This window comes from Mucor mucedo (genome assembly GCF_025094135.1).
Source record: "Mucor mucedo strain NRRL 3635 chromosome Unknown EV154scaffold_210, whole genome shotgun sequence".
Taxonomy (NCBI): Eukaryota; Fungi; Mucoromycota; class Mucoromycetes; order Mucorales; family Mucoraceae; genus Mucor; species Mucor mucedo.
In genome coordinates this window covers 53,179-70,358 of record NW_026252494.1, presented here as the reverse complement: position 1 = coordinate 70,358, position 17,180 = coordinate 53,179, and the positions used below count along the sequence as shown (strand labels likewise).

General features: G+C 36.3%; 9 protein-coding genes across 9 annotated transcripts; 3 read left to right on the top strand and 6 right to left on the bottom strand.

Moving 5' to 3' along the window:
• The first annotated feature begins 125 nt into the window (after positions 1-125).
• EV154DRAFT_530483 (uncharacterized protein) lies at positions 126-893 on the top strand. The gene is made up of 3 exons (XM_051603752.1): positions 126-419; positions 501-628; positions 684-893. The coding sequence occupies exons 1-3, from the start codon at positions 298-300 to the stop codon at positions 737-739; spliced, it is 306 nt and encodes a 101-aa protein (XP_051451041.1). The 5' UTR covers positions 126-297; the 3' UTR covers positions 740-893.
• Positions 831-1,630, bottom strand: EV154DRAFT_530482 (phosphatidic acid phosphatase type 2/haloperoxidase). The gene is made up of 2 exons (XM_051603751.1): positions 1,486-1,630; positions 831-1,421 (listed from the first exon to the last, which is right to left on the bottom strand). The coding sequence occupies exons 1-2, from the start codon at positions 1,528-1,530 to the stop codon at positions 921-923; spliced, it is 546 nt and encodes a 181-aa protein (XP_051451040.1). The 5' UTR covers positions 1,531-1,630; the 3' UTR covers positions 831-920.
• EV154DRAFT_127520 (uncharacterized protein) lies at positions 1,595-3,982 on the bottom strand. The gene is made up of 10 exons (XM_051593992.1): positions 3,865-3,982; positions 3,640-3,804; positions 3,461-3,570; positions 3,318-3,397; positions 3,174-3,251; positions 2,951-3,102; positions 2,580-2,860; positions 2,370-2,511; positions 2,124-2,305; positions 1,595-1,995 (listed from the first exon to the last, which is right to left on the bottom strand). Exons 1-10 carry the CDS (start codon positions 3,953-3,955, stop codon positions 1,714-1,716), a joined length of 1,563 nt encoding a protein of 520 aa, XP_051451039.1. The 5' UTR covers positions 3,956-3,982; the 3' UTR covers positions 1,595-1,713.
• A 1,134-nt stretch (positions 3,983-5,116) lies between these two features.
• Positions 5,117-6,616, bottom strand: EV154DRAFT_571040 (uncharacterized protein; the record flags this gene model as incomplete). The annotated part of the gene is made up of 1 exon (XM_051606232.1): positions 5,117-6,616. One exon carries the CDS (start codon positions 6,614-6,616, stop codon positions 5,117-5,119), a length of 1,500 nt encoding a protein of 499 aa, XP_051451038.1.
• A 1,292-nt stretch (positions 6,617-7,908) lies between these two features.
• Positions 7,909-8,871, top strand: EV154DRAFT_530474 (cyanate hydratase). The gene is made up of 7 exons (XM_051603750.1): positions 7,909-7,929; positions 7,984-8,045; positions 8,108-8,174; positions 8,239-8,345; positions 8,419-8,515; positions 8,579-8,629; positions 8,687-8,871. The coding sequence occupies exons 1-7, from the start codon at positions 7,924-7,926 to the stop codon at positions 8,756-8,758; spliced, it is 462 nt and encodes a 153-aa protein (XP_051451037.1). The 5' UTR covers positions 7,909-7,923; the 3' UTR covers positions 8,759-8,871.
• Positions 8,872-8,989: 118 nt separating this feature from the next.
• Positions 8,990-10,296, bottom strand: EV154DRAFT_607657 (malate dehydrogenase, NAD-dependent). Its single transcript, XM_051607626.1, has 2 exons — positions 9,810-10,296; positions 8,990-9,701 (listed from the first exon to the last, which is right to left on the bottom strand). The coding sequence occupies exons 1-2, from the start codon at positions 10,196-10,198 to the stop codon at positions 9,077-9,079; spliced, it is 1,014 nt and encodes a 337-aa protein (XP_051451036.1). The 5' UTR covers positions 10,199-10,296; the 3' UTR covers positions 8,990-9,076.
• Positions 10,297-10,322: 26 nt separating this feature from the next.
• On the bottom strand, positions 10,323-12,227 carry EV154DRAFT_530461 (Ribokinase-like protein). Its single transcript, XM_051603749.1, has 9 exons — positions 12,207-12,227; positions 12,086-12,122; positions 11,750-11,878; positions 11,456-11,689; positions 11,362-11,403; positions 11,105-11,303; positions 10,845-11,033; positions 10,565-10,763; positions 10,323-10,507 (listed from the first exon to the last, which is right to left on the bottom strand). Exons 3-9 carry the CDS (start codon positions 11,759-11,761, stop codon positions 10,354-10,356), a joined length of 1,029 nt encoding a protein of 342 aa, XP_051451035.1. The 5' UTR covers positions 11,762-11,878; positions 12,086-12,122; positions 12,207-12,227; the 3' UTR covers positions 10,323-10,353.
• Positions 11,927-14,505, top strand: EV154DRAFT_530458 (phosphatase 2A regulatory B subunit-domain-containing protein). Its single transcript, XM_051603748.1, has 8 exons — positions 11,927-12,025; positions 12,086-12,122; positions 12,207-12,308; positions 12,385-12,622; positions 12,705-12,901; positions 12,956-13,159; positions 13,268-13,920; positions 13,973-14,505. The coding sequence occupies exons 2-8, from the start codon at positions 12,099-12,101 to the stop codon at positions 14,451-14,453; spliced, it is 1,899 nt and encodes a 632-aa protein (XP_051451034.1). The 5' UTR covers positions 11,927-12,025; positions 12,086-12,098; the 3' UTR covers positions 14,454-14,505.
• Positions 14,444-16,091, bottom strand: EV154DRAFT_530457 (asparaginyl-tRNA synthetase). Its single transcript, XM_051603747.1, has 3 exons — positions 15,830-16,091; positions 15,646-15,760; positions 14,444-15,581 (listed from the first exon to the last, which is right to left on the bottom strand). The coding sequence occupies exons 1-3, from the start codon at positions 16,057-16,059 to the stop codon at positions 14,520-14,522; spliced, it is 1,407 nt and encodes a 468-aa protein (XP_051451033.1). The 5' UTR covers positions 16,060-16,091; the 3' UTR covers positions 14,444-14,519.
• Positions 16,092-17,180: the final 1,089 nt, after the last annotated feature.

Sequence of the window (17,180 nt, the reverse complement as noted above, 5' to 3'; positions counted from 1 at the left end):
TTGGTACGACAGATGTACACCTTGTCAATAAATCACAACAACATCAAAAAACTAACCCGACGAAAAAAAAAAAAAAAAAAAAAAAAAAAGAGAGGAGTTGTACGTGCGTGCGTGCGTGCGTTTATATACTCCTTGAATTCCTCATCTTCTCTTGCATGTACCATAATTAAATCATGCTCGGTCTAACTCCCATTCACGACTACATATATATATAAAAAAAAAAAAAACTCATATAAATGCATCCCGTCTTGAACAACGAAATCTTCTTATTTCACTGGTACAAAATATAAGAAAAAAATGAAAGCTTCTTTGGTCGTTCTGTTGGTGTGTTGCATGTTTGTTGTCACAGCGTTCAACCCCGATCATTATCCGTCAGTGAAAAACGGAAACATCGATCCGTTCACCAAACAGAGTCCAACGTAACGTAGCACCCATATAATTACTCTTTTTTTTTTTTACAGTAGCCAATGTTTCTAATTATATATATATGTACGAATTAGTACATGGATGCTTACCAAGAGATGGTCTCGCTCGGATAAGAAGAAGCGTCGGGATTGCCGAAATCGAGTGTGCTCTCTGTATTTGAAAAAGTGTCCAAAAGCATGTCCGCAATCTTGTGGTTATCTGAGTAAGTAAATTTCAATCAAACCTTGTATTACTTTTTTTTTTGACTTGTAATTTAGACTCGCCTGATCCCTGTTGTCCGTTGCTGGGTAAACCAACATGTCCTGATTATTGAATAAAATATAAAGAAAGTTCATGCTTTTTTTATTTATTTGTTCTCTTGTAAAATAAATGTTATAGGAGAGACAGAAAGAAAGAGAGAGAGAGATAGGAGTAGAGGAGGGATATGCTAATATTATGTGTAAGCGTGTGCTACGAAACACACAAAAGGGTATTTTTGAGATATTTTCTTCGTTTTATCTTGTACGAAGTTGCAAGACATGGGTAAAGACACCATCAATATGACCATCAAGGTCAAATGCCGAGAAATAGTTCTTCCAAAGATAAAAGGCGACCAAAGCGCATGAAAATCCAAAGAGACTACCAGCAATCACTTGTGACTCGGTATGATGGCCTAAGCGTACACGAGACCAGACTACAGATATCGCAAACCCATGAAAGAAGACCAAGATGCAGATATTTTGCCACGTAAAAGCTGCATTGAACAAACATTGCAGATACGTGTTCAAGAAGAAGATGGCAGACGAATGGGAAGAAGGCATACCGTAACTCTTCTTTTGCTTTTGTATCTTACCATTGGCTGTTACTCGAGGAGGTGGACGGGCTTGTTTGATAATACGCTTGAGAATTTTGGCACTAATCACCGTTGTGGCTGCTGTTAACGTAAAGTAAACAATATGGAATGACCTCAAATATAACACCGTCAAGAAGTTACAGGTCAATACTAACTCTCTAGTCTACAATATACAAATGTTAATGTCAACATGTCAAAAAAAAAAAAATTAACATCTCTATATTTACATAGGACAGTATGTTCAAAAACCCCTTCTTCATTGATTTAGCCATGATATAAAGAATAAAAAAGAAAGATGAGAATGAAAGAAGAGAGATATATGTATGTATATATATATATATGTAAAAAATAAATAAAAGGAGTGCAAAATCTACGAAATTAGAATACATGTTGTGTGTAACTTTTGACGGAAAGTGGAGAAAATTAGAGAGAGAGATGGTTTTACAAATAAAATTTCAAGGATGACAAGCTTCTTTCTTTTTCGCTTGCCAAATTTCGATATTTTTCTTGATATTTTCTGCACAATACTTCATTTCTGGAAACAAGTGACCAAACGATACATACAGATCCATTGCCACATTCTCCATGAAATACAGTTGGAAATCAGGTAATGATACTTTACCGCGTTCATTGATGGGTAAAGAAGGTATCCCTAATTCTCTTTCTAAATCACCTTGCATCGAAAATTCCTCTGCCAATATCATGGCCCATCGTTTAGCATTATCAAAAGGTCGAGTCTATAGAAGATAGGTAGGTGGGGGGAATTAACCCCTCCACTTTGTGTGTCATTACAAGTACAACAAACAAAAATGAAAAAGAGTAATAAAATTTATGGATATAGTATAGAACTTTTTAGATGACTTACACAATTACTAATATCGGCACATTTCATAATGGCACTACACAATACTAATCTCTCCTCTTCTTGGCTTAGTGCTCTCGCATGCTCGTTTATTTCCCTCGTGGTTTGAATAATACTGGCCAAATAGTCTTGATGACATCCCATGTCTGTACACAAGATACTGTGCACCACGATCCTTCTGAAATCTTTGTAAAATGAATTAGAAGATAATCCTAATAGGTGATATGTGTTCAATCTTTTCTTGTGTACCTTTATAGTCTGAACAAGCTTCAATATCAATATTGGCATGAGCAAAATATTTACACACTAATTTAAAAAAAGCCATCGAATGATAGCTTTCCAATACGGATTTGTCATTGTATATCACTGCTAATGGTGTAGCCGTCGTCACCTATATAACAATTAAGAAGTTTTTTTTTTTTTAGTGTGTGTAAAAATAATAATTTATCATTGTATTACCATGAAACCATTATTCACGCCCGGGTGTCCAACGTCGTGTCCTAAACTAGCCATTAATAAGGCAAGTATATCAATCGGTCGTAGCAAATCTTTCAGCCGCTTTTGGTGTAATGTCTGATTTTTTTGCAGGTTGGGAGACCACCCAATGGGGTTTAAAAGGTGGATCGAGCAGAGTGTGTACCATGTCGATTGCATCACGTCCACCGCATGCTTAAAGTTATGATATGGATTTGAATTGTGATACGAATTGCAAACGTCAAAGATAAAGTCGTACATAACATCTAATTTTGGAATGTGTCGGGGGGAGCATAAATATCATTTTTTTTGGTGTAACTCGTACCTGGTTTTTTATCATTATTTTTTTGACTTGCCTTTTTTCATTCGAAGTGAGTTTAATTCGGTTAATTGTTCGAATGTTTGGTCCAACATGATGTAAACGCAATGAACTAGCTCAACATCATTTAAATCCAATGGTGAAAAATTCCAGTCACACACAAACTCTTTTAAAAATGCTTGACGATCACTATTTTAAATGAATTCGGATAATGAGTAACATTCTAAATTCCGTGTTTCTTTTTTAAAAAAAAGACTGACCTTGATAAATCGTAAATAGACTGTCTCTTTTGCATACTGGGTTCTAGGATATATTGCTTATGTAGGTTGTTTGACAACCTAAAAAGATGAGTGTGAGGTAAATAAATTAAAATCGACTGGAAATACAGTTTTTGTAGGCTATACCAATTGTCGTCTTTGGATATAAAATCAAGTCTATCCTGAATGGTTCTCTGGACGGGTTTACTTTGATGACGATGCACATTCTAGTGTATTCATAAATCTTAGAAGCTTCTTTTTCCATTCCCTTTTCGGAAAACCAAACTTACCAAAAACATCGTCTTCATGACGGGTTCTCTAAATGGCTTTAAAATAAAATCAGAGGCGCCTGTTTGAATACATTCTATCATTAAAGGATATGAATCGTTTTTTGAGCAGGCTTTATTTTTGATCCATATTAGAAACATCATTTCTTTACTGATTTTTTTTTTTGTTTATTCCATCTTACCGATAGGGATAATGTTCATGAGGTGATCGTATTGAATAGATTGGCATATCTTCTCAAGGAAACAAAAATGATGATCGATATCAATCAACAATAAAATAGGCATCGTACAATTTTTTCTGGTCATGATGGATAACATGGCATCCTGTGCATTTGCAACGATTTCAACTATTTATACAATATAAACGCTTTGTTTGTTTGTATATTATCCCTCCTTTTTTTTTTTACCATTCTTAAACGTGTTTTTCATGATGTCTTCATTTTCTCCACTTGGATCATCCACAAAAACCGTTTTAAACTCTCTATTATACATGTTCATCTTCTTAATTTGATATGTTGTAAAGAATGAAAAAGAAGAAGAGAGAAACAAAACAAAAAAACAAAAAAGCGTAAATTTATTTATTTTTATTGGCTACAGAAAAAAAAAAAAAAAAAAAAAAAACTTTGAAACACCCTTCTTATTTCTTGTGTGTGTGTGCTTCGTGAATGAGTAGTAACCTGATCAAATAAAAGGATTCAACAAATAAACAAACAAGCAAAAAAAGAGGGGGAATACCAATAAAAAAATGCCCCAAAACAAAAAGCTTTTCAGACAACAAACTAAAAAAAACCCACGTTATTTTGTCAGTGTGTTTAAAACAATTTTTGTTTGAATCGGAGCATTTTTCCTTTTGATAGAGCAAATGAAAATGGCACTATAGAAAGAAAGGTCACCTCCCTGTGTAACTGATAATTCAACCTTTTTATCGATTATTTATAATATATGTTTCGTTTAATCATTGCATTACGTGTCTTATTATCTGCTTTCTTTGCTATCTGTTCTTTTTATCAAGTTCGATAATGGTCTCTTTTATTGTGCTTTGAAAATTTGCTATTGGTTATCTTTCAGTTGTCTTATCTGCTTATGCAAGACTATCAAAGGATCTTGTCTATACATCGTTAGGAACACTGAATGTCCCTGATGCAATTTCTGGTTTTTGATTTCTCATTCGTCCGAAAAAAAAAAAAGCCCAGTCATCTGATTTTTTTTTATTTGTTTAACTTGACTGTAAAAACAGCAACCTCAACAACCTAGTGTACTGTGTATTGTATTACCCACTCACCTGATGGATTGGGTGGTTTACGCGCTTGTTGCCTTCATTGGGTGAGGAGACCATCTTCGAGGCCTTGTCAATATGCGTGATTGGACTGTGATTAAGCAATTACAGCAGACGTTTGCTTATGAGGAATGAATAGCCTGCCCGTCAACATCCACAAATAAGAGTGCCGCATTTATTTTACAAGCCTTCCCACCAATACTTCACCTAATAAATCTTCATTTCAACAAATATAACATTTTATAACCTTAAATTCTTGTCTCTCTCTTAGCCATTCTTTATTTTTGGAAATTAAAAAGAATCAGATCTCTTATCTTTTTATTAAAAAAAAAGGGGGGGGGAGGACAGGTAACAGGCTTAGTGAGTAAGGTTGGTTTATTTAATTAGGGTGTTGGCAAATCAGATTGATCACTACTATCCTCAGACTCTTCAACTCCAATGGGTGTCGAATGATGATGACTTGGTAACCGTAGTGTATCTAAAGTAATATCAGACAAATGCCGGGCTCCGTTTGCGAGTTCATTTGTCGCACGAGGTATTCTTGTTCTGGGCGTAATCAAGTATCCTAAGGAGGGTGGATCATGATGAAATGGCACTTCTACTCGCGTTTGACGTTGACCAAGTTCCAAGGCATGTTCCTCTTCATTATCTTGAATTTCATCAAATATGTGACGATTTATTAAAGCTTCTGCTTCGGTCAGAAGCCCATTGGTAAAGATTTGTGGTGGTGGTGGTGTTGGTGATGGTGATGGTGATGATGGTGCCACGGCTATCTCAAAAGAGTCAAACTCCGAAGTAACTTGTCTTGAAATAGCAGCCAAGTTGTCAGAAAGCTGGGCAATGGCAGTATCTACGGCATGCTCAAATGCACGTGTTACATTCATAAGTATATCGATTGATGATTCAGTGGCAGGTATTGCTACTAAAGGCAATGGAAATATATCAGTTTGAATTGTTGACGGTTCGGGAGGGTCTAGTTGTTGATTAATCCTTTCTAGTTCGCCCGAAGTTTCGGCTTCCTCTTCTTCTGGGGCGGCGCTAACTTGTTCCGTACCAGAGTTATTATTGGTTTCTTCTTGAGAAATAGGATGAGTTTCTTCAGGTGTATGAATTTCATCTTCAGTAGCTGCCTCTTCTTGTCTAGTATCTCCTTCTTCAGGTTCAGCGTTTTCCTCAGTATTATGGGTCTCTTCTTCGATACGATTGCTGTCTTCCCCAGTAGTTGCCTCTTCGGATTCAACATTTTCTGTTTCTTCAACATGATGGGTATCGTCTCTAGTAGCTATCTCTTCGGATTCGGTAGTTTCTGAAACTGGTGTAATGTCTTCTCCGGTAATCTCTTCAATAACTTCTGTACCTTCAACACGATTTAAGTCTTCTCCAGTAAATTCCTCGTCTGATTCGATAAGCGCTGTGGGTGAGTCGGCTTCTTCGAACAAATGTGTTTCCTCAGACGAATTACTGCCATTGGAAGAGCCGTCTTCTGGGGAAGAGATGGTTGTAGAGCTGGATTCAGATGACACGTAATCTTCAGGAGATGAAACGTGTTCAGGTGAACTATCATCTTCAGACGATGAATTAGGCTCTTCTAGCAATTGGTGTTCAGCATTAATTTGCTCTTCCGAGTGGTCAGGCTCTTCTTCAGAAGGTTGAATGGTTTCCTCCGTGGTAGATTGATTGGCTTCTTCTGATATTGGCGTTACTGCTTCAGAGATAACTTCATCTTCAGCTTGTTCTGAAATTAAAAACAGACGTGTATGATTACTCTTAGCATTAACATGAGCAGCAGTATTTTGGGTTGGGGATGCTTTAAGACGGCGATGGGAAGACTTTAGCTTCTTTTTTCGATGGGAATTGTTCTGTTTAGTCTGCTTTCTTTTCATATCTGGCTTTTTTTTATTTATGGTTGTGGTTTATAAGGGGTAAATAACTCCGGAAAACTACTGACATATATATGGTGGCAAAAAAATTGACACAATGAAGATCATGCACAAAGAGACCAATCCTTTGAAAAGTGGTGTAATGCCCAGAAAAAGACGATTGTTTTATGATTATAAATAGTAACAAAAAGGCGGTTTATTCTTTACGGATTGAATTAGCTGAAAGCAAAACAATAAAAAAAAAAATAAAAGTAACAACAATAACATCGATGTGATATTCAAAGGCATATATGTACCAAAGTAAGGGACTTATTTTTTTTTTTTGTCTTAAAATAAGCATGACTTTTTTTTTTTTCATCCTCTCTCTCCAGTTTTTGACTTGATACACAATTAATGTACCCATTTGCTATATCACTTTAGTTCTTTTCCCGCCAAATCCTTGTATAATCAATTCGGCTACTTAAGAATAAACTAAAGCGTAAAAAGAATTAATCATAATAAAAACCATTCTGATATCATCAAAAGTCCTGATTTTATCGTCCAAACAAGCAAACCGCTGTTTTTCTTCTGATTAGTAACAAAGACACACAAAAGGACCATTGTCACTATTAGAAGAACTTAATAAACCTACCTTTATATCTTCCCCATGACTTTTTTTTGGTGTAGCATTCCGTCATATATTTCAGGTTATTTACAAGCCTTTGTGATTTTTTGCTCTGTCAGAATAAGTAAACCCAGCACATTTTGTGTTTGCCTTTAGAGAAGCTTGCAGGTTTTTTTTTTTTTTTTTTTTTTTTTTTTTTTTTTTTTTATTTTTAGTTTGTGTCTTTTTCACTAATTCACAGGTTATAAAATAAAGCTTGTGAATAGACTTGGCGATATGATTATAAACAATTTCAAACATATGTCCTCTAATATATCCATATAAGAATCTCTCCTCTTAAATCCATTACTTTTAACTTTTATCTGACTACATTGTAAATTTATATATATCGTGCTTGAATGTTCAAACCTTATTCTGATACTAATTACCCGGTAATGGCTACTTTATATCAATCCAAATATTGCAGGCCTGGAAACAATAATATAATTAAAATCCGCAGTTAGTACTTTAGAGTGCATAGTTCTCATTGAGGTGCCATAAGTGCACGTCGTCTCTTACATTTTAGTTAAGCATCCAAGCGAAGTCGTAATAAATGTTTACAAATGGCCTTATGCGGCGTCACCTCTCGCGGGGCTTAAATACGTGTTTAATTGTAAATGCAAAAATGCGAAAAACACCAACACTATTTTTTCTTTTTCTTACACTAATGACGGTAATCACGAAAACATTCAAAGCAAAATTTTGTATCTTACTCTTTTAAAAACAGGACCCAAAACTCAGTGCTGTTCAAACACGTATGTTCCAAGCAAAAGCTGAACGAAAATTAAGGTAAGAGCAAACAGTGCACCGATCTACTGTTTTTGTTACTGACAAAGATATAACATGTGTAGCTTTGAAGATATTGGTAAAGCAATGGAATGTAACGAAGTGTATGCCGCTTCCATTTTTTATGGACAGGTAACAGTTAGAGATAGTTGATGTATTTTATACATTTTAAATGTTTATTCGCGTTATTCTATAGGCAAAACCAACTAGACATGAAATCCAGAAACTGTGTGAAATATTAAATATCCCAACAAGTCATTTGGTAGACGAAATGGGCGAACATTTCTATCCTTCAAGAGGAGGGTAAAATATTATGCAAAACAAACAAACATAAAAAAAGTTGGCATACATATTCACACACACACGCACATGATAGTCTAATGCCAATGCCTCCCACTGATCCGACTTTATATCGATTCATTGAAATGATTCAAGTATTTGGATATCCATTGAAAGCAATCATTCACGAAAAGGTAGAATTGCAAAAAAAAAAAAAAAAAAAAAAAAAAAGAGTATGGGGACTAATCCAAATATAGTTTGGTGATGGAATTATGTCTGCTATTGATTTCAAAGCCAATGTTGACAAGGTAAGCATGTAAAAATAAATAATAGAAACACATGCTCACCATTAGTGTCAAAAAAAGATTGAAGATCCAAAGGGAGACCGTGTAAAGATCACACTGGATGGAAAGTTCTTGCCATATAAGAAATGGTAATCCTACTGTCTGTTTTAAAACATTAAATAAAAAAAAATAAGTTGGGGTTGTACATGGCAAAACGATCATGCAGCCTTTATCCAATCTGGGCAAAAAAAAAAAAAAAAAAAAAAGTTCTGCCCCTGCGATTATCATGCAATTTTATGTTCCCCGCACAGAAAAAGACAATGGGTTAAATGACGTCAAATGACCCCTGATAAGAACGGGAAATTAAATATTTTTAATACAAGTAAAATGGTAAAATTCAAATTTTTATTATGTTAATGTGAGTGAGAGAGAGTGTGTGTGTGGGGGGAAATATGTATAATGTCAAACGATTTATTGGACGAAAGCGTTACCCTTGACAATGTTCTTCTTTAATTCGGGAACAGCCTTGGAGATGAGCTCCTTCTCGTAGTCAGAGATCTCACCGAGACCGTGGATCTTCTCGACACCTTCGGGACCGAGTTCAATGTTGGTAGAGAAGAACTCAACACCTTCCTTGGCAAAGATATCAGATTGGACGAAAGAGGGCTCAACGACACCCTTCTTACCACCAACAGTGGCTTCCAAAACAGAGTTGGCCATACGGGCACCAGCATAAGCCATGGAGAGAGTGGCAGAACCAGTACCGTTCTTGGCTTGAACAACTTCATCACCACCGAATTGGATACGGTGAGTTAAAGCATCGAGCTCTTCCTTGGTGAATTCAAGACCGGTTTGAGAGAGGAGAGGGACAATGGTGACACCGGAGTGACCACCAACAACAGTGACCTTAACATCCTTGGGGTCGAGGTTCTTGGTTTGGGCAACGAAACGAGAAGCACGGACAACATCAAGGGTGGTAACACCATAGAGACGCTTGGGGTTGAAGACACCAGCCTTCTTCATGGTCTCAGCAAAGATGGGAACAGTGGAGTTGACAGGGTTGGAGATGATGAGGAAATGAGCATTAGGACAGTACCTAGCGACGAAAGTTAGTATCTATATTCTCTCCCTTTACTTGTACCAAACACACATGCACACATGCACACACAGTGTCTCTCTTTCTCTGTATTATATATAAACTTACTTGGCAGCAGCAGTGGCAAGGTCACGAACAATGGAGGCGTTGGTGTTGAAGAGATCATCACGGGTCATACCAGGCTTACGGGGAATACCAGCGGGGATGACAACGACGTGAGCATCAGTAAGAGCTTCCTTCAAACCGTCGTTTTCGGGAGTGTGACCAGTAACGATGGAGTTGGTGTTGATGTGACCAATATCAGCGGCAACACCAGGAGCGTTGACGATATCGTAGAGGGAAAGGTGGGTAACATGAGGGTTTTCCTTCAACAACAAAGATAAAGGTTGACCAATACCACCAGCGGCACCGAGAACAGCAACCTTGGAGAGGTTAGCAGCAGAGGTGGAGAAAGAACGCTTGGCAGCAATAGAGAAAAGACGAGAAGTGGCAAACATTTTTTTTGTTAAAGAAATAAACAAGGAAAAAAAAAAGAAACGCGGGGTTCTCTCACCTTTACCTTTATATGTTTCTCTCCAACCCCGGAAACTCAGTCACAAATAATAAAAAATAAAAAAAAAAAAACGGGTAAACCATCAGGGGGATTCATATTTTATTTCTGAAATAGTAAATCACGGTTAATTTTACTGCTTACAGCGTTTGTTGACTTTAATGTTCGAATAGATGAGAGTTGAGCATTATTAATGATTTGATTCATAAAAGAAGTCGACGAGTGTTGTAGGTTTGCTATTAAAGTACCCACAAAGCTATTGAAAGCAAATGTCAACAAGGATATATGACCTGCGGAAAATATATACACTTACCAATCACCCGCACCTGTTACACTCTTAATTTCATCTGGCTGGATATATTCAGGTGAAAAATATTTAACAACCGAGTGACCAGCATTTGTTTGACCCACATATAAACATCCCTGTTCACCTAATTTCGTAACAATATTGGGAATATAATTGGACAAGTAAATTGCGTGTGGCAATACCGAATGGGCTAATTGAGGTGCATCTATCTCACCCCCAAAAAAATAATAATTAATTACCCGTAACCCCTCTCTCTCTCTCTTTCTTTTTTGTCATTAGTGTTTACTTTTCAACTGCTGAACATGCTTGGAAATAGGGGTCTTTAATGACAAGATGGGATGAGAATGAATGGTATCACACATTGCTTCCAATTCAAATTGGTTTGGAGAGGTATATTGAACAGATTGAGCTTGAATCGTCTCCGCATGTTGGAATAACTTTAAAGATTTAGGCACCGATGTAGGTTCAAAGAGAGCTTTACATCACATATAAATCAAAATTTACTTTTTTTTTTTTTTTACACCCCCTTAATTTTATTTTTTTTACCTGGAATTGAAAGTGACTTGCATGTAACAGTAATGGATCTCATCATGTCTGATGTGATATTGCCATCAAAGCATACAAAATTAGGCTTTTCTGCCTGAATAATCGATACAATGCGACTCACATCCATCGAATCAAAGATATTCATATCGGCAACAGCAGCCACTAACTGTCCATCATTTGAGTGCAATGCATTGTAAACCTACAATCACTCTATATTGGTATCACACATTTTATCTGTTTTTAGATTGCATATTTACAGCAGTGGGCTGGTTTTCGAGGGTTTGAATATATTCAGTATTCTAAATCCTCTATTGTTAGTGACAAGTAAAGGAAGTCTGTTGCTGCATTTACCATGCCAATGGACTTCATGCCTTGCTTTACAGCTTCACCTGCTAAATCAGAACCAACAACAGACACGAGCTTCACATGATGACCACCAGTTCGCCATGCAGCCTCAGCTACGTTACGTCCGACCCCACCTAAACTTTGTTTTACATGACCTGGTGTAGAGGTGTGTAGAATAGAAGATAAGGACTTTCCAACTGTAGCAGTAATGTCGAGAGCAATGCCACCAATAACGAGTAACTATAGAAACGAGAAAATAGAGTTTTAGCTATATACAAAAAGAAAGGTAAATGCACTGACAGGTCTATTCATGAAAAAAAAAAAAAAAAAAAAAACGCGTGTAAAAATTAAAGTGTTGACGAAGAGAGAAACCAAAGTTATAATTGGATAAGTCTAATTCCCGATATAAATTAAGCTGTATTGAAAGAGGTACAAACTACATCAACAGCCCCTCCTATTTTTTTGTACTCCTTGTTTGCCTTTCATTTTTTTTATTTATTTATTTACTTTTTTTTCTCTTTCTCTCTTTCTCTCTTTTTATATCTATCTTTTTCTCTTTTCAAAGACGTCAAACTCGTAAGTATTTATTTTTATCACGCTTATTTTTAGAATGACATTGACAATTGTTTCGTCAAGGTTCAAATAGACAATGATGAAGGGATGGAAAGAAGCTGTATGTATACAAAGGCAGTTTTTTATTTTTGGGGGGCGAGAAAAAATAAAGTGTATAAATTTTAATGACTATTTACAAATATAGCTTACAAGAAAAAGTACGGCCGATACTGTTGAAAATAACAGCGTACCACCAGACTCACCTAAACCGAATATTGTTGTTGATTCATCAAGCCTAGTTGATATGGTAAATATAATAATGATATAAAAAATAAGGAGAAAATGACTAATTTTTTTTTCTTTTTTACCATTATATTCTCTAGTCACAACAGATAAAGAATAATTCTCGTGTTATTAATAATAATAACACTAATTTTATGCATAACTCTCCTCATGTCAAACCTGGTGATAGAGATGTACCAAAGACGGGTCCGTTACATCATCGTTTAAAAAACGCTCCAATGGATCAAATTCCTATCAGCAAAGCACCTCGTAGACAAAAATCTTCTCGATTTTATGTTACTGAAAAAGTAGTCTTGGAACCAACACCTGCCTTTCATGGTAAGTGTGTGTATAAATATGTATATTAATTGCCTAAATAAAGTTATACTAAAAAAAAAAAAAAAAAAAAAAAAAAAAATAGAGGTGCCAAGTCATATGCGTCCAGATTTGTTCATTCAAAAGATCAAGCAATGTACCGTCGTGTTTGATTTCAGTGATGCATCTGCTGAACTTCGAGAGAAAGAAATCAAACGTCAAACTTTACAGGAAATTTTGGAGCATATTTCAATGAATAGAGGGGTTTTAACTGAAAATGTCTATCCAGAAATTGTCAATATGGTAAACAAAAAGAAATGCTTTATATACATTCACATTGACTTACATATCTCATAGTTTGCCATCAATCTTTTCCGTCCTATCCCACCCCAAGTCAACCCAACAGGCGACGCATTTGATCCAGAAGAAGATGAGCCAGTTTTGGAATTAGCTTGGCCTCATTTACAAATCGTATACGAATTTTTCTTGAGATTTTTGGAATCCCACGAATTCAATATCAATTTTGCAAAGAAACACATTGACCATAAATTTATTCATCAGGTAAGGTAAATGATACAGTAAGGAAGGACAGAAAAAAGAAAGAGAAAAGAAAGAGAGAGATTGTTTTAAGTAGGGAAAGGGTTGTTTTAACTAATACATCCATGTTAGTTGTTAGACCTTTTCGATTGTGAGGACCCAAGAGAACGTGATTTTTTGAAAACAACCTTGCACCGAATATATGGAAAATTCTTGAATCTGCGTGCATTCATTCGTAGATCCATCAACAACATCTTCTTCCAATTCATCTATGAAACTGAAAGACATAACGGTGTTGCTGAATTCTTAGAAATCTTGGGTAGTATCATCAACGGGTTTGCGTTACCACTCAAGGAGGAGCATAAATTGTTCTTGTCCCGTGTACTCGTACCTTTACACAAAGTAAAATCGCTTGTATTATATCATCCTCAATTGGCATACTGTGTAGTTCAGTTCTTAGAAAAGGATCAAAATCTCACCTACGATGTTATTACTGGACTTTTACGTTATTGGCCCAAAGTAAACAGTACAAAGGAGGTCATGTTTTTGAATGAAATCGAAGAGATTTTGGATGTCGTGGAAGTGCACGAGTTTCAAAAGATTATGTGTCCCTTATTCACAAAGTTAAGCCAATGTGTCGCAAGTCCTCATTTTCAAGTGTCCGAAAGAGCATTGTACTACTGGAACAATGAATATGTCGTCAGTATGATGGCTGAAAATATCAAGGTGATTATGCCTCTCATATTCCCTACCTTATACAAGACATCAAAGACACATTGGAACAAGTAAGTACCCTTCATCCATATCCTATTGAATGCTCATCCCTATTTGCTATAGAACTATTTTGAGCTTGGTCTATACAGCATTAAAACTTTGTATTGATATTGATCCAACATTATTTGATGAATGCGCCAATGAATACAAGAACCAAAGACAATCTGAACGCAAGCATCAAAAGGAAAGGGAAGATAATTGGAAATACTTACAGCAAAAAGTAGAAAGGTTGACCATGAAGGAGACTGTTGAGATAGAGCATAACGACATTCCAACACACGTATTACAAGATGATTTATTAGAGGATGTTGATATTTTGGAAACAGAATCTCCTCCTTCTGAACAGACAACCACAGAGCAAAAGGATGATATTCATCCCGTGATGCAACAGTTTGATACTCAACCTACGCAATATCAATTCTTCAGACGTAAATCGATTATACCAGTGGACGAGACTGTATTTCAAGAGTTATCCCGTCATGTCAGTCTTGATGAAGTGCTTAATGGCGCACCTGGTGGTTCTATTCATAATACTAATATATAAATTCCCTTCTTTTTTATTATTCATTAAAATAAAATATAAAACAAAAAACAAAAAAAAAACTCTAAATTAAAATTTACAACTACCAACCCATCTAGGCATAGGAATGACTTCACGCACATTTTCCAAACCAGTCAACCAAAGTAACAGTCTTTCAAACCCGATACCATAACCACCGTGGGGAGCACTACCATATTTACGTAAATCCAAGTACCATTGATAATCTTCCATGTTCATCTTGGCATCCTTCATCTTTTGCTCCAAGATACCGTAACGTTCTTCACGCATGGATCCGCCCACAAGCTCACCAATACCGGGTAATAACAAATCAAAGCATCCAACGGTTTTACCATCCTCATTGGCTCTCATATAAAATGGTTTCAAGTCAGCGGGATAGTCTGTCACGAAAACGGGTTGTTGACAATACTCTGAAGCCAAATAACGTTCATGTTCAGATTGAAGACTGGATCCCCAAGTGGTGGGATATTTGAATCGATTCTTGTCCTTCTCTTGGACTTTTTGTAACACCTCGATAGCTTCTGTATAAGTCATTCTGACAAATGGTTTATCTACACTCTTGTGTAATCTTTCTAAAAGAGATTTATCAACCCATTGGTTGAAAAATGCGAGATCGTCGCTACAAGTGTCTAATACATGACGTGTTGTTTGTTGGACACTGCCTTCTGTCACATCCAAAAGAGGTTGCAAATCATCAATAAATGCCATTTCTGCTTCCAACATCCAAAATTCTGCCAAATGTCTCGAGGTCAAGGATTCTTCTGCTCTGAATGTAGGGCCAAATGTATAGACTCTGGACATGGCAGATGCCATAATCTCGGCGTGTAATTGGCCAGAGACGGTCAAATAAACTGGTTTTTTGAAAAACTCGGTAGGTTCTTTGGAGTCAATAGGTGTGATCTTGAAAACTTCTCCTCCTCCTTCACAATCATGCGAGGTTAAGATGGGTGTGTTCGTAAGAATAAATTCTTGCTCTCTAAAAAAATCACGAATGCCTTCACTGGCAGCATTTCTGACTCGAAGTACGGCGCTACCAGTATTGCCTCGCATTCTCAAATGTCCAATACTTCTAAGGAATTCATTGGTATGGCGTTTCTTTTGAAGTGGGTATGTCTATAGGCAAAAATAAAGTTCGAAAACGCAGACATAAAAATTAAGCACGTATATATGTACTTACAGTGTCACATTCACCCAAGACCTTGATATGGTTTACTTGTAACTCCTTGCTTTGTTCCTTACCGGGACTGGCAATAAGTGCGCCTTGCAACTCAACACAAGCTCCAGTTGTCAACCTAAACATACATATAAGTCCTTTGTGTGTCTGCATAATAATCGGGATCCTTGTCTTTTTTTTTTTTTACAGTTGAGCATCTTTTTCGTTTAAAATAGCCTGAATGCCTTTCAAGTTGGAACCATCGTTAATAGTGGCAAAACTAACTTGCTTTTGTTTACGCACAGATCTAACCCAGCCTCGAACCGAGACTTGATCAGCATCTTCTTTTAACAAAGTCTTAATCGTCTTGTTGGGTAACAAGGATTTCGTAGCATAGCTCGCCTTTTGAAAAAGTCGTGGAATGGCAAAGCGATTCATTTCGTTTTTTTTTTATTATTTATTGTAAGGGGGTGGGCCCCACTCGACTTTTGCCCTGTTTTTTGACATGCAAACTTTACTTTACACTCCGATTTTAATCGCAGGGCCACTCGATCAATCATGACAGCTAGCAAACAATATGTTTTTTACTCTCCTAAAACGCTTGTACATACTTTCTACACCTTTCAGTATTATAAAATGACACAAGATTGTTTAACAGATAGTTAGAAGAAAAGGAAAGAGACTTTTCAGGAGAGTCAGGCAATAGATATGCAAGCAATCTATTTTTTGACCAACAAGACCCTTATTTACTATGATGCCATCAGAAGTGGCAGTTTACATCAAATGAAATCATTCTGTATTTACTACTATCTATGTAAGGGTAATAAACCATAACTTACAAAACCAACAAAAAGCAATTGTCAAACACCTATGGCCAATCACTTTACAGAAAAGTGAAGGCACTAAGCGATAATCTCGGTACTCTGCAACTGTTTTTCTATCAAAATTTATAAGAGGTTTCTAAATATAACATTTTAATAACTATTGGATACTATGATATAGTTTTGTATAAGCTATGAGAATTATGACGGCGATTATTGGAGTCCTTGACCATACGGCCGTCGCATTATCACATATTCAGTTACGGTGTTTATTTTTGAAGTCGTAATAATCCAGGTAATGTAAAAGCCAAAGTAACATCTGAAGTAGCAACGACGGTATACATTGTTTGGCCTGACTTACTTAAGTTTTTTAAAAAAACACGCTGTATTGAAGATGGTGCGGTATATTAAGAAAGGTTCAACGAAATTAAAGACAAGTTAGTCATTTGATAAGTGTCCACGGGTTTTAAGTTGAGATCGTTCCATCTGTTCTCAAGATAACAGCACACGACGCAGAGGTTAATGGACCCAACCATGAAAAGGATGCTGTCAGGTTAAGATTCAGGTTCCAATTTGTGTTCCTGAAAATTGTGAGGAGTCCGGGATGGGGGCGACAAAAAAATATAAAAAATAAAAATAAGCCCGGGCCGAACCAAGGATTGAAGGATATAATAATTTTTCAAAGGGAGGAAATATAAAAGGTCTTTAATCGTCTTGTATCCCTCGGGTTAAATCGTT

What these genes read in the sequence shown, in the direction of transcription:
- EV154DRAFT_530482 (XM_051603751.1), bottom strand. Translation starts at nt 1,530, where the DNA reads ATGGCTAAATCAATGAAGAAGGGGTTTTTGAACATACTGTCCTAT. An exon ending in TTTTGAACATACTGTCCTAT is followed by an intron (nt 1,422 to 1,485) that starts GTAAATATAGAG and finishes TGTATATTGTAG; the next exon opens with ACTAGAGAGTTAGTATTGAC.
- EV154DRAFT_530483 (XM_051603752.1), top strand. Translation starts at nt 298, where the DNA reads ATGAAAGCTTCTTTGGTCGTTCTGTTGGTGTGTTGCATGTTTGTTGTC. An exon ending in TTCACCAAACAGAGTCCAAC is followed by an intron (nt 420 to 500) that starts GTAACGTAGCAC and finishes TGTACGAATTAG; the next exon opens with TACATGGATGCTTACCAAGA. An exon ending in GCAATCTTGTGGTTATCTGA is followed by an intron (nt 629 to 683) that starts GTAAGTAAATTT and finishes CTTGTAATTTAG; the next exon opens with ACTCGCCTGATCCCTGTTGT.
- EV154DRAFT_530457 (XM_051603747.1), bottom strand. Translation starts at nt 16,059, where the DNA reads ATGAATCGCTTTGCCATTCCACGACTTTTTCAAAAGGCGAGCTATGCT. An exon ending in AACGAAAAAGATGCTCAACT is followed by an intron (nt 15,761 to 15,829) that starts GTAAAAAAAAAA and finishes ATGTATGTTTAG; the next exon opens with GTTGACAACTGGAGCTTGTG. An exon ending in TCTTGGGTGAATGTGACACT is followed by an intron (nt 15,582 to 15,645) that starts GTAAGTACATAT and finishes TTTTGCCTATAG; the next exon opens with ACATACCCACTTCAAAAGAA.
- EV154DRAFT_530461 (XM_051603749.1), bottom strand. An exon ending in GCATGAAGTCCATTGGCATG is followed by an intron (nt 11,404 to 11,455) that starts GTAAATGCAGCA and finishes TAGAGGATTTAG; the next exon opens with AATACTGAATATATTCAAAC. An exon ending in TCGAAAACCAGCCCACTGCT is followed by an intron (nt 11,304 to 11,361) that starts GTAAATATGCAA and finishes GAGTGATTGTAG; the next exon opens with GTTTACAATGCATTGCACTC.
- EV154DRAFT_530458 (XM_051603748.1), top strand. Translation starts at nt 12,099, where the DNA reads ATGATGAAGGGATGGAAAGAAGCT. An exon ending in CATCAAGCCTAGTTGATATG is followed by an intron (nt 12,309 to 12,384) that starts GTAAATATAATA and finishes TATATTCTCTAG; the next exon opens with TCACAACAGATAAAGAATAA. An exon ending in ATCCAGAAATTGTCAATATG is followed by an intron (nt 12,902 to 12,955) that starts GTAAACAAAAAG and finishes CATATCTCATAG; the next exon opens with TTTGCCATCAATCTTTTCCG.
- EV154DRAFT_530474 (XM_051603750.1), top strand. An exon ending in TTCTATCCTTCAAGAGGAGG is followed by an intron (nt 8,346 to 8,418) that starts GTAAAATATTAT and finishes CGCACATGATAG; the next exon opens with TCTAATGCCAATGCCTCCCA. An exon ending in AAGCAATCATTCACGAAAAG is followed by an intron (nt 8,516 to 8,578) that starts GTAGAATTGCAA and finishes ATCCAAATATAG; the next exon opens with TTTGGTGATGGAATTATGTC.
- EV154DRAFT_127520 (XM_051593992.1), bottom strand. Translation starts at nt 3,955, where the DNA reads ATGAACATGTATAATAGAGAGTTTAAAACGGTTTTTGTGGATGATCCA. An exon ending in TCTATTTACGATTTATCAAG is followed by an intron (nt 3,103 to 3,173) that starts GTCAGTCTTTTT and finishes CATTTAAAATAG; the next exon opens with TGATCGTCAAGCATTTTTAA. An exon ending in GTGCCGATATTAGTAATTGT is followed by an intron (nt 1,996 to 2,123) that starts GTAAGTCATCTA and finishes TATCTTCTATAG; the next exon opens with ACTCGACCTTTTGATAATGC.
- EV154DRAFT_607657 (XM_051607626.1), bottom strand. Translation starts at nt 10,198, where the DNA reads ATGTTTGCCACTTCTCGTCTTTTCTCTATTGCTGCCAAGCGTTCTTTC. An exon ending in CTTGCCACTGCTGCTGCCAA is followed by an intron (nt 9,702 to 9,809) that starts GTAAGTTTATAT and finishes TTTCGTCGCTAG; the next exon opens with GTACTGTCCTAATGCTCATT.